This window comes from Monodelphis domestica, chromosome 3 (assembly GCF_027887165.1).
Source record: "Monodelphis domestica isolate mMonDom1 chromosome 3, mMonDom1.pri, whole genome shotgun sequence".
Lineage (NCBI taxonomy): Eukaryota > Metazoa > Chordata > Mammalia > Didelphimorphia > Didelphidae > Monodelphis > Monodelphis domestica.
In genome coordinates this window covers 147,001,980-147,013,675 of record NC_077229.1, presented here as the reverse complement: position 1 = coordinate 147,013,675, position 11,696 = coordinate 147,001,980, and the positions used below count along the sequence as shown (strand labels likewise).

The window sequence follows — 11,696 nt, the reverse complement described above, 5'->3', positions numbered from 1 at the left end:
AGTGTTTTTTAGATCCCTGCAAATTGTTCAGGGACCCTGTCACCTTTCTTAATACTCTTGTTCATGCATTTCATGCCTGAAACCCAAGCAAGGTTTCTGCTAACTATGTATAAGAAACAGGAAGAAATGGTTACTGTAATAATTCAGTGGGAGCTAGATCATGAGCAGGAGGTAGAAGAGAAGCGGAAGGTAAAACAGGAGTATAGTGATGTGGACCATGGAATTTAGTTGGCAAGTTTGAAAAACTCAGTTGCTTACAAGCCATTTATCATCAATATGTTGCTGATGGATTTTCAGTAGTTCTCAGGGATCCACGCAATGTTTTATATAGAGGCCATTTTTAAAGGAACCAACTTTAAGGACAGTAGCTTTGTCTCAGAGATCCTATAGGTCATTGATGGTGACCTATAGGATCTCTGAGACACTCTTTAGAGACCACATGCCATGCCATGCTCAATCTAGACTGCATGCCATCCCCTGACTCCCCTCAGAGACCAAGTGCTGTGTGTGCTGTCCCCTCTCCCCTAGCCACCTTACCCCAGACAGGGGAGGGAGATAGGGTGAGGAATGGCCTGGATGCTCTGCCTAGGGGAGTGAGAGGTGCTTCCATTGGGCTACTGGGCAAAGGGGCAGGGAGGTGTGGTAGAAAGAGGGAAGCAGGAGTTCTGCTGGAGTCTCTTTGTCTTTCTAGTAAATAACTCTAGTGGGTGATGGTGCGCATGCCCTAGCTGCATGGACAGAACTGGCTGGAAACTAGTCTGTTGCTGTGAGAAGTTATTATGGCTCTCAATTCCATGATGCTTGCTGTCAACTTTAAAATTAATACTCATAATCTTAACAACTCGTACATCTTTGCCTCTTCACATACTTGAACCTAGAGTCTATAGGAGTCAATTCTGGATTGCTGTGGTCAAGGTGTTTAACACGGGATTCTTCTCATAAGTTTTGTTTATTTTCCCCTTAGATCCCATTCCTAACTTCTTATCACCATCATAATTGTCCCTATGACCTAGGCTTACAGCTTAAGTGTCATCCTTGATTCCACATTCTCATTCACTCCATAGAGCCAATCATTTGCCAAATCCTGTTGTCTATATCTTCAGAGCTTTCCTATACATACCCTTCTCAGGTAACTACTGCCTTGGAACAGACTTTACTCACCTCATGTCTGGATTATTACAATAGATTTCTATATTTATTCCCTGTCTCAAGACTCCCTCACTTCAGGCTATTCTCCATTTATCTATCAAATTGATCTTTGAAAGAGATCTGAGCATGTCACCTTCCTACTATATTTACTCCACTGGCACCCTCAGGATCAAATATTAAATATTCTATTTGGCATTTAAAACTTCCCTACACTTTCAATCTTCTTTCACTTCACTCTCTTCCATCAGTGAAACTATCCCTTCTTTCTGTTCTTCAAACAGAGCATTTCTGATTCTGTGCATTCTCACTGCATGGCTTCCATGCCTATAATTCCCTTCTCATCTCATTTCTGTCTGCTAGCTTTCCTGGCTTCCTGTAAGTCCCAGCTAAAAATCCAATGTCTGCAAGAATTGTTCCCTGGTCTTCCTTTATGTTAAATTTGAAATTATCTCCAATTTATCTAGATATAAGTAGATAGATGGATAGATAGATTGTACAGTGGCTAAAATGTCTGTTTTTTTCAGTTCTTTAAAACTGCCTGGCAGAGCCAGGCCTAGAGACGGGAGGTCTTTGGTTCAAATCTGGCCTCAGACACTTCCCAGCTGTGTGACCCTGGGCAAATCACTTGACCCCCATTGCCTAGCCCTTATCACTCTTCTGCCTTGGAGCCAATACACAGTATTGACTCCAAGAAGGAAGGTAAGGGTTTAAAAAAAAAAAACTGCCTGGCAGAGAGGGGTCAAATTCTGGTCTTTCTGACTTCAAATCTAACCCTTTATGCACTGCTCCATCTACCTGCCTTTAAATGGCTTATTTTTCTTAGAATCACCTTGCTTAGGTGCAAAGAGACATATTCACCCCAAGTTTGACCATCAGTCAGTTGATCAACAGTATTTAAGTCTTTACCAACAAGCAACAATTACTTGACCTGACTCTTAATTTTCTTTCCAGGTCTAGACCTAAGATCTTATGATCGCTGCCTAATCGTAATGTTCGTTTGCACATGTGTGGACGTAGTTTGATGGTGGAAGCAGAGACATCGCACAGAATAGCTACTGATACTCCCTAATTCCCCAGGACCGGAGCCAAGGCCAGGACCAAAGACGCTCCGCCCCCTCAGGAAGTAAGACAGAATGTAAAAAGACTGCGCTTGCGCAATCAGCACGCGGGCCTCAAGACTCAAGAAGCTCGGCCCTTCTATCTGCCCGCCCTCCTATCCACCCCTCAGCCACCCCCACTTTGAGGTGACGCGCAATCTCTCCCGGGGCTTCCGGCGGGCGGAAAAGCGAGTTAAGAGCTTCACTTCCGGCCGAAGCTAGTGCCGGTAGTTTTGAGGCTCGCCGCTCCATAGCTGAGGGGAAACTGGTTCTCTTATTTGCATGCGCGTGGCCGACCGGCCATGAAGATCACGCGGCAGAAGCACGCGAAGAAGCACCTCAGTTTCTTCCGCTACAACTTCGGCGTCCGGGAGCCGTACCAACTGTTGCTGGATGGCACCTTCTGTCAGGCGGCGTTGCGGGGCCGCATCCAGCTCCGCGAGCAGCTGCCCCGCTACCTCATGGGGGAAACTCAGCTCTGCACTACTAGGTCGGCCGCGGTGGCGGGCGCAGGTGGAGGCGGGCGGGGCCGGGATTGGACCGAGAGGGAAGGCTGCCCCCGCCTAGCAGGACGTACCTGGGGTCAGGTCCCTGGGGTTTCGACCTGGCTGTGTGCGCGAGTCGCCCAACCTCTCCGAGCCTCAATTTCCCCATTTCTAGGATTGTGATAACTGTTATGGGGAGGTGTGAAAAAGGGGTTTTGTCAACCATAAAAACATACAAATGGAAAACATTTAGTGTTATCTACTCTACCGAGGAAAGAGCTTGACCCTCTAAATGGTCTAAAGTGGTGGTGGTGTATTTTTAATTTACCAACATCCTTCTCCTGTACAAAGATCAATCTCTCTGGTATGGTCCGGGCATCCACTAAAGTTCTCTGGTATCTCATTTTTCCTCAAAGTTCACATGGAATTCTGTAAGACTGCCAGAGAAACCCAAGCTCTACTCGGTCCTGCCTAGCAGTGTTTTTATTTTTGCGAAGTGGGATGTTAAATCTTTTGTCCCTCACTACCACCTAGTGAGATATCTTATTTGCATTTTACAAATTAGTAAACGGAAGCTGAAGCATTTAAATTCCTCAGCAACCCCCGTAATGATATTGTTTGCACTTTACTGATGAGAACGCTTGAGGCCAAAAGAAGTTAAAGGATTTGCCTGGTGTAACATATCTTCTACTTGAGGAAGGATTTGAACTCAGATCTTTCGGACTTCAAATCTAGAACTCCTTGCACTGCGACATGTAGCTGCCTTTAAAAGGCTTCTTTTTTTCCCCCCTTAGGATCAGCTTTTATTGTTTAGTTTCATGGGACTCTTCATGATCTTATTTGGGGTTTTGTTGGCATAAATACTGTAGTGGCTTGCCATTTCCTTCTCCAGCTCATTTTATAGATGAGGAAACTGAATCATAGGGTTAAGTGACTTGCTCAGGCTCTACCAGCCAGTGTCTGAGGCCAAATTTGAACTCACAAAAATGAATCTTCCCTGATTCTAGGACCTGCACTTTGCCACCTACCTGCCCAAGATCCTATTATTTTAATGCAAAGAGTCACATCCCAGAAGTTTTGCATTGTTTGTTGATCAACAAGCATTTGTTAAGAGTTCACCAAGTATCTTGCACTGTGATAGGTGTTAAGGATAAAATATGAAAATGAGATAGTCTCTTAAGAGTATTTTTGTCACAGAAATAGCTTACTAAGGCATATAGATGGCAGTTTTGAGAAAAGTGGTCCAGCTGAAGTCACAGGTCTTTTGGACTATTCTGTAATATTTATAGCATGGGAGATTAAATTGTTTGTGAATAAGGATAAAACCCTTTCTTACTTCATGCCCAGTTGTTAGGCACTTTCTGAGAACTATGCTAGCCTATTGGAGATAAATAGTTTAGATAAGAGGTTTCTGCCCTTCCTGGGCCTTATTCCTGGAATGTCTATCCTCCAGTTAGCTTTTCTACCTATTCTTAAAAGCTCAACTCAAATGGCCTTTCTTCATGAAGCCTTTACATAAATTTCTTGGTAATGATGATGTTTTTTTCCTTCTTGTTTCTCACAAAGCACTTTATTTTCCATCTCTCAAATGCTCTTACCATGTTATTTAAGTTTTATTATTAGTTATCTGTATAGGAGGGCAGACTGTCTTATCTGAGCTTTTTATCTCCTTCATTTCTTAGCACAGTGCTCTGCATGTAGTTAGCCTTTAGTTGTTTGCATTGAATTGAAAATTCAATTTTTCTGCAATATCTTTGACTAACAGATTTCATATAGAAGCTTTTTACAGTTGGAATGGAACTAATTCCATTCCAGAGAGTGTTATCTAACCACTTCTTTTTAAAGAGGAAAATTAACCCAGTGAGATTAAGTGATTTAAAGTTATTTTTCAGTATAAGTTATCCATCACTTGCCTCTGCCTCTCCATTGCCTTCTATATGATAATCATTTATAATTCTTTAGAATGTAATGTTACTTCCCAGCTGTGTGACCCTGGGCAAGTCACTTGACCCCCATTGCCTAGCCCTTACCACTCTTCTGCCTTGGAGCCAATACATAGTATTGACTCCAAGAGGGAAGGTAAGGGTTTAAAAAAAAAAAGAATGTAATGTTACTCATTGGATTGTTTTTTTGGTAGAATATCTTTATTTTAAAAGAGGAAATTAAAAGATCATTAAGAAGCTTTGTAATTTCCCAAAGGCTGTTCAGGCTGTTTTTCTCCTGTTTAGTTCTGGACCCAATTCATTTTCCTTTTGAACTTTTTAACCTATACATCTATACATACATTCATATTAGAGCAAAGACAAAAACAATACCAAATTTGAAAGAGAAAATATGTTCAAGGAGGATGACATTATACAATGTCTCCCCAAAACAAAAATATGTGGAGAACCAAAAGAATCTTTTCTTCAGTTGAACTCTGCACACAGACTCTTCTCCACACAATATTTTTAGCAAGCAAAAAAGTCCCTGTTGTATGTCTTGCCTTAGTTGAGTCGTTGAATAAAGGTTATATTTTCTAAGGAATAGTCAATGATCATCATCCCTTGATGGGTAAGACCTTGTATAAAAACCTCTAAAGGCAGTGGTTGTTAATCAATTCAGATACAAATAATGGGTTTTATATTCCCTACATCTTTGACTTAATTGTGAAGTAGTAAAGACTTGTGATCCATTCATTGTTGAATATGGCTTTTGAAAACTGCTTGTTCCTCTTGTCCTCATGCTCATATATATCTTTATATGTATTTATAACATATGCATAATATGTAGGCATTTTATTTTAACCAATTTGTAACTGATTTTCAACTTTCTTTTTGGTTTATGCCTTTTCTCCCATGCATTCTGGTTTCCAACCCTATCACTCATTTAAAACTATGCCCAAATTACCAGTTACCTAGAAGCGAAATCCAAGAGCATTTTCTCATTTCTCATCTTTTCTGATACCTCTTCAGCATTTGAAACTATTCACTTTTACCTCCTAGACAATCTCTCTTCTCTGTGTTTTTCATAACACTCTTTGCTCTCTTATCTATTTGACACTCTTATCTCAGTAACTAACCAGTTCATTATCCTCTTAATCCACTAACTGTAGATGTGCCACAAGGTACTATCTTGGACCCCCTTTTTTTGTATTTCTTTACTCTTTCTTAGTGACTAATCAATTCACATGGTTTCAAGGATAATGTATTTGCCAGTGAGTCTCAGTCCTGACTCTAGGCCCTCTGCCTAATGGATATCTCATAGACATCTCAAATTCAATTTATTCAGAACAACACACAAATATTTCTTCTCATATTCACTGCTCTTATAAACTAATTTCCTTATTTTTGGCTAAAGATATTGCTGTCCTGTCATCCACATTCACAAACTTGTCATCCTTGACTCCATATTGTCATATATTATACATATCTAATCATTTGTCAGATCTTAACATTTCTAATTCAGTAACATCTTTTACCATCACCTACTTCTCTTCCTGTCTGCCCCCCTCTCTTTCCTATCTACCTACCTTACTTTTTATACCATCTCCACTTTTATTTTATTTTTTATTTGTTTTTAGGCCCTTACCTTCCTTCTGTCTTGGAACCAATACAAGGCAGAAGAATATTCGGTAAGGGCTAGGCAATGTGGGTCAAGTGACTTGCTCAGGGCCACACAGCTAGGGAGTGTCTGAGGTCAAATTTGAACCCAGGACCTCTGGACTCTAGGCCACACAGCTGCCTCCACCATCTCCACTTTAATTCAAGCTCCAGTCATCTCTCCTGGACTATTACAGTAGCCTACTAGTTAATAAACTCTGGACAGCTTTTGGCAGCTAGCACAATGCCTTGCATAAAGTAGGTGCTTAACAAATGCTTAAGGCTAAGCTCCTTTAATTCATCCTATCATAAATCCACCAAAGTAATTTTTATGGAATGTTGATTTGGCCATGTCATTCCCCCACTCCACAAACTCCAGGACTTTCCTCTTATCTCTGGGATCAACCATAAACTCTTTTATTTGACATAGAAACTTTACAGCCTACCTCCTTTTTCCCTTCTGTCTCTATACATTGTTCCCCTCCCTGCCCTCTGGGTATAGTCATTATCAGCCTGCATATTGTTCCTTACATATAGTGCCTTGTCCTCTTGTTTCTTGTGATCCTAGGCTTCTCATTTCAAGCCCCATGCTCCAAGAGAGGCGTCTTCTGGATCCCCTTAGCTGCTAATGCATTCCTATCCAAGGTTATCTTGTGACTGCATTAATGTTCTTGTCATTTCCCTTGATAAGAATGGATTTTGAGATGGCTTTCATTTTTGTCTTTGTGTATCCTCCTTGCCTAGCTTAGTGCCTGGCACATCGTAAGTTTTTAATAAATCCTTGTTGATTTTTTTTTTTAAATCAGGGTTTTCTCTTGAATGAAGGTGGTGGAAATTAACATTCTAAGTCCATTATTAGTTTTGGTTTGCCATGTGGTATTTATGACTAATTGTATAATTTTAACACCATATTTGGAAGCCAAAAAAATGCATTCTAAATATGACTTGTTTTTACTGTCATGTCAAAAAGAGCTATTTCTCTTATAAATGCTTACCAGTTTTTAAAGTTTCAATTTTTTTTCAGATGTGTGTTAAAGGAATTAGAATCATTGGGGAAGGAGTTATATGGTGCAAAACTAATTGCACAAAGATGTCAAGTTCGAAGTTGTTCCCACTTCAAGGATGCAGTCAGTGGTGCTGAATGTCTATTATCCATGATTGAAGATGGAAATCCTCACCATTTTTTTGTTGCAACACAGGTAATATTACCTATGAAAATTAATGATGCTTTGGTTTTTAATAGTACAGTAACTTCCCAATACGTACCTTCCCACTGAACCTTCCCTTAAAACAGTTAAGTAAGACTAACTGTAGTGCAGAAGACTTTGGATAAAGAGCAGCAAAAGTACAAAGGACTTTGTTGTTGTTGACTCGTTTTTTTCAGTCATCTGACTCTTCCAGACGGAATTTCCTTGGCAAAGATAGAGTGGTTTACCATTGCCTTTTTCAGCTCATGTTATAGACAAGGAAACTGAGGCAAACAAACTTAAATGATTTCTCCTGGATCACAAAGCTAGTGTCTAAGGCCAAATTTGAAATCAGGAAAATGAGTCTGCCTGACTCCAAACTCCTGATTCTAACTCCCTCAACATGGGGTGGTCTCAGTGTGTAGTGCCCTCTGCCCTCAACTGAGGGCAGCACACAGCAGGATGGCTTTTGGGTTTAGTCTTTTGTACTCTTGTCAAAGGCCCAGAGCCCTTAGGGCTCCAACTAGGTGGAGTTTTAGACCAATAGTCAGCATGTCACAAATAGGAGACTTCCCTATCATCCTTAGGGCAAAAGAATCAGATACTCTGTACTGATGAAGGGATTGCCTAAATTGGTTGATAAGGTGTAAGGAATGAAATGAACTTGTACTATCCAATAAGAAATGAGGGGTGGTGGATGTGGAAGGAAGAATGGTAATAATGCCTAGGCTCTGGGTTGATTAGCCTTAGTGTATGTGTATCCTAGGGAGGAAGCAGAAACAGATCCACTCAGACCGGTTTTAACACTATCCTTACCAGCAGGCAATATCTGACCCATCTGACAGCAAGTGCAATAATCCATTCTTAAACATCCAAGTATATAGTTCCTAGGGCTGGAGTTGCATCAGTGTGACCCTGCATAGTGCCCCTCCACCCCTATCCACCTTCAGCTAGAGCCACTGCCAGTGCTTTGCCTGCCAGGAGACCCTGACCTGGAACCCTAGCTATTTAAGATCTTGGTGCCTCTTCAGGAGTAGAATTTGCATACAAAAAATGTAAATTTTTGTAAAGCAAGAACTTTCTTCCACCTATGTCCTGAGAGGAAGGAAATTTATTCTTTGGAACCAGGATTGATCCTTGAAATCAGCCATCTGAATCCTTCAATAATATTTCATTTAAGATATTCTTTAACATTGTTTCATACTGCTTTTGTTGCAGTTTTGCTTTTAAATAGCTTCAGCAATTCATCTGACTGAATTGAAGTATTTATCCACTGTCCATCATTTAGTTCCATCAATTTTTCCCAAACTTAGAGCATCTAATAATCTCAATGTTCTCATCTTTGTTTTAGATGTTTGTAATGTCTCATACTCTGGCACATAAGAATTTAAGAAATGAAACAAAAACTCTCAGTTACTAAAGATTTTAAGTTTTTAGAAAGAGTTCTCTTTGAGAGCACTTTCCTGTCATTGGCAGGCTGTGATGTGCTCCTGAATAATACCAGATTAATGTTTGTTTTTCATAGGACCAGAATTTGTCTCTACAAGTAAAGAAAAAACCTGGCATTCCTCTCTTATTTATCATTCAGAACACTGTAGTTTTGGATAAACCTTCTCCCAAAACAATTGCCTTTGTCAAAGCAACAGAGTCAGGGCATCTTGTCTCTGTTCACCAAAAACAGAGCATCAAGAAACTCAAAGAAGAACAAGGTCTAGTGAAAAACCCTGAACAGAAAAAGAAGAGGAAACGAAAAGGCGTGAGTGGTCCCAATCCCCTTAGTTGTCTGAAGAAAAAGAAGAAGGTGCAAGATTTAAACCAGTCTTCTGAACCTGAAAAGAAAAAAAGGAAAAGAATTCGCATCAGAAATAGAACAAAAGCACTTTCAGTGCTGTCAGTGAAACAGAATACAGAAATACAGTGCAGCTCTATTGTTTAATTGAACTGGAAAGTTTTTGATTTGTTAGTATTTGTGATGAAAGTTTAAAGATATCTTTGTAAATTTGCATAAGTCTGTTGGTCATCACTTGAAAAAGAAAATAAAAATGTGGACAAGAATTGAATATAATTCAAAATATGACAATTCTTTACCCTTTCTGTCCCCTCCCATCTTTTACCTCTGTGACTCCTGGACATTCTTGTTAATTTATTCATGTTTCCTTTTTCATTGTTGATGTGGAATTAGCAACCCTAAACCAATCTATTGAAAGTTTATTATGAGCTAAAAGTTTAAAACACTAATATGACTTAAAAATTAGTAAGTTTTAAAGGTTTTCCATTCTTGGTACACCAGATTGGTGCCAATATTATCTGTTAATTCATTGTTCACCTTCCTTCCCCCTTGGTTTTGGAACTTCGAAAAAACTTTGGAAAAAATGAACTGTCAAATTTAATATATGCATATATAGAGAATTATTTTGTATTGTTTCAATTGCTTTATTCTAGAAATAGTATTTTTTAAAATTTCCTTACCCTCCTGTCTTAGAATTGATACAAAATATTGGTTCCAAGGCAGAAGAGTGACAAAAGCTAGGCAGTTGGGGTGGGTAGTATGAGCCCAGATTTGTGCCCAGGACCTCCCATCTCCAGGCCTGGCTCAATCCACTAAGCCATTCAGCTGCCCCTCGACATAATCTTAACATTTAATAATATGAAAATCTTTCACAATGGCTTTATACATAATAGCACTAAATTTCAATGATGGTTTTGTTTTTCTTTAAAAAGAAGTTTTAATGATATCTTTTCATTTTACATCACTGTCTCTGAATTTTCCCCTAACATCAACCTATCTACCCCAAATTAAATATTTCTTGATGGCAAAAAAGAAAAAGTTTAAGTGGTTGTATCAGATGCAGCATTCTGCCCTTGTGGGCTTCCTTCTCTCTGTTAAGTGGAGGGGCGTATTTCATTATATGTTCGTGGTCCTATTAACTTGTTTCTGAATTACTTAGATCTTTGACTTCCTTTTAGTAATCTATTCATTTACATTGTTATAGTCTTCTGTGTGGTACTGGCTCTGCTTTTCTCTTATCAGTTTATATATATCCATATTTCACTGAATTCATTTGTCACTTCTTCATTATGATCATTTTTAATATATATTTTTATGCCACAGTTTTTTAACCATTTCCTAATTAACAAATGTCCCATTTTGTTGCTATGGATTTTTTGATATGCATGTTGCTCTTTTTTTTTTTTAATCTCTTATGGGTGGAATTGCAAGGCCAAAGCATATATGAGCCCCTTAATCACATTTTTCTACATTTCCATTTTTTTTTCCAGAATAGCTGGACTAATTCAAAGCTGCATCAATAATGTATTAGCATGCCTCTTCTCACACTCTCAAGAACATTAACCATTATCATTTGTCTCATTTATAAGTTTCCAGGATGTGAATTGAAACCTCTGTTATTTTGATTTGTATTTTTTCAGTTATTGCATACTAATGTTTAGGAAGATTGGTAATCATTTTCAGTTTGAAAATTTTTCATATTCTCTGATCACTTACATAATAGGGAATGGCTTTTGTTTTTATATATTTGCATCAGTTTCCTATATATTCTGAATTCCTATATATTCTGGATTTTGATTATCAGAGGTATCCAATGCAAAGGTCTTACCCCCTTGACAATTTGACTTTGTTTACTCTGCATTAATTTTGTGCAATTTCTTTTTATTTTATGTGAATAAACAAGTTTATTTTGTTTTGTTTTGTTTTGTTTTTTATGATCACTATTCCTTATTTGACTGGTAAAAAAACCCAGCTCACATCTATTTAGAACTATAATTCTAATTTCTGCCAAAATGCTTTCCAATTTTCTGAACTATTCTTTTCAGATGAAGAATCCTTCCCCCAATTTGTTCTCTATGTGTTTAATAGTCCGATCATAATTTTATTTACTTCCATTTTTTTTGCCACTCTTTACTTACTTTTTCAAAGCTGAAAAATGCCTCCCTCCTTTTAAATTTTTTGATAATATAAACAATTAGGGAGTGGAGAGGAGATGGTATAATGATTCTCTTCATCAAGAACTATTTAAGTGCCTTAATCTGCCATAAATGTTGGAAAATTTGTGTTAATGTTTGTTTCATAACATCTCAATCACAATTTGTCAACCTTAAATTAAAATGCAACTGTGGAAAAGCTATATTATGTTGGCTATATCCCCCATTTTTATCACAGATACTTAATACATGTTT

At 38.6% G+C, this 11,696-nt stretch overlaps 1 protein-coding gene across 1 annotated transcript; it reads left to right on the top strand.

Annotated features, from left to right (window-relative positions):
• The first annotated feature begins 2,328 nt into the window (after window positions 1–2,328).
• Window positions 2,329–11,200, top strand: UTP23 (UTP23 small subunit processome component). Its single transcript, XM_001380891.4, has 3 exons — window positions 2,329–2,736; window positions 7,337–7,511; window positions 9,025–11,200. The coding sequence occupies exons 1-3, from the start codon at window positions 2,549–2,551 to the stop codon at window positions 9,433–9,435; spliced, it is 774 nt and encodes a 257-aa protein (XP_001380928.1). The 5' UTR covers window positions 2,329–2,548; the 3' UTR covers window positions 9,436–11,200.
• Window positions 11,201–11,696: the final 496 nt, after the last annotated feature.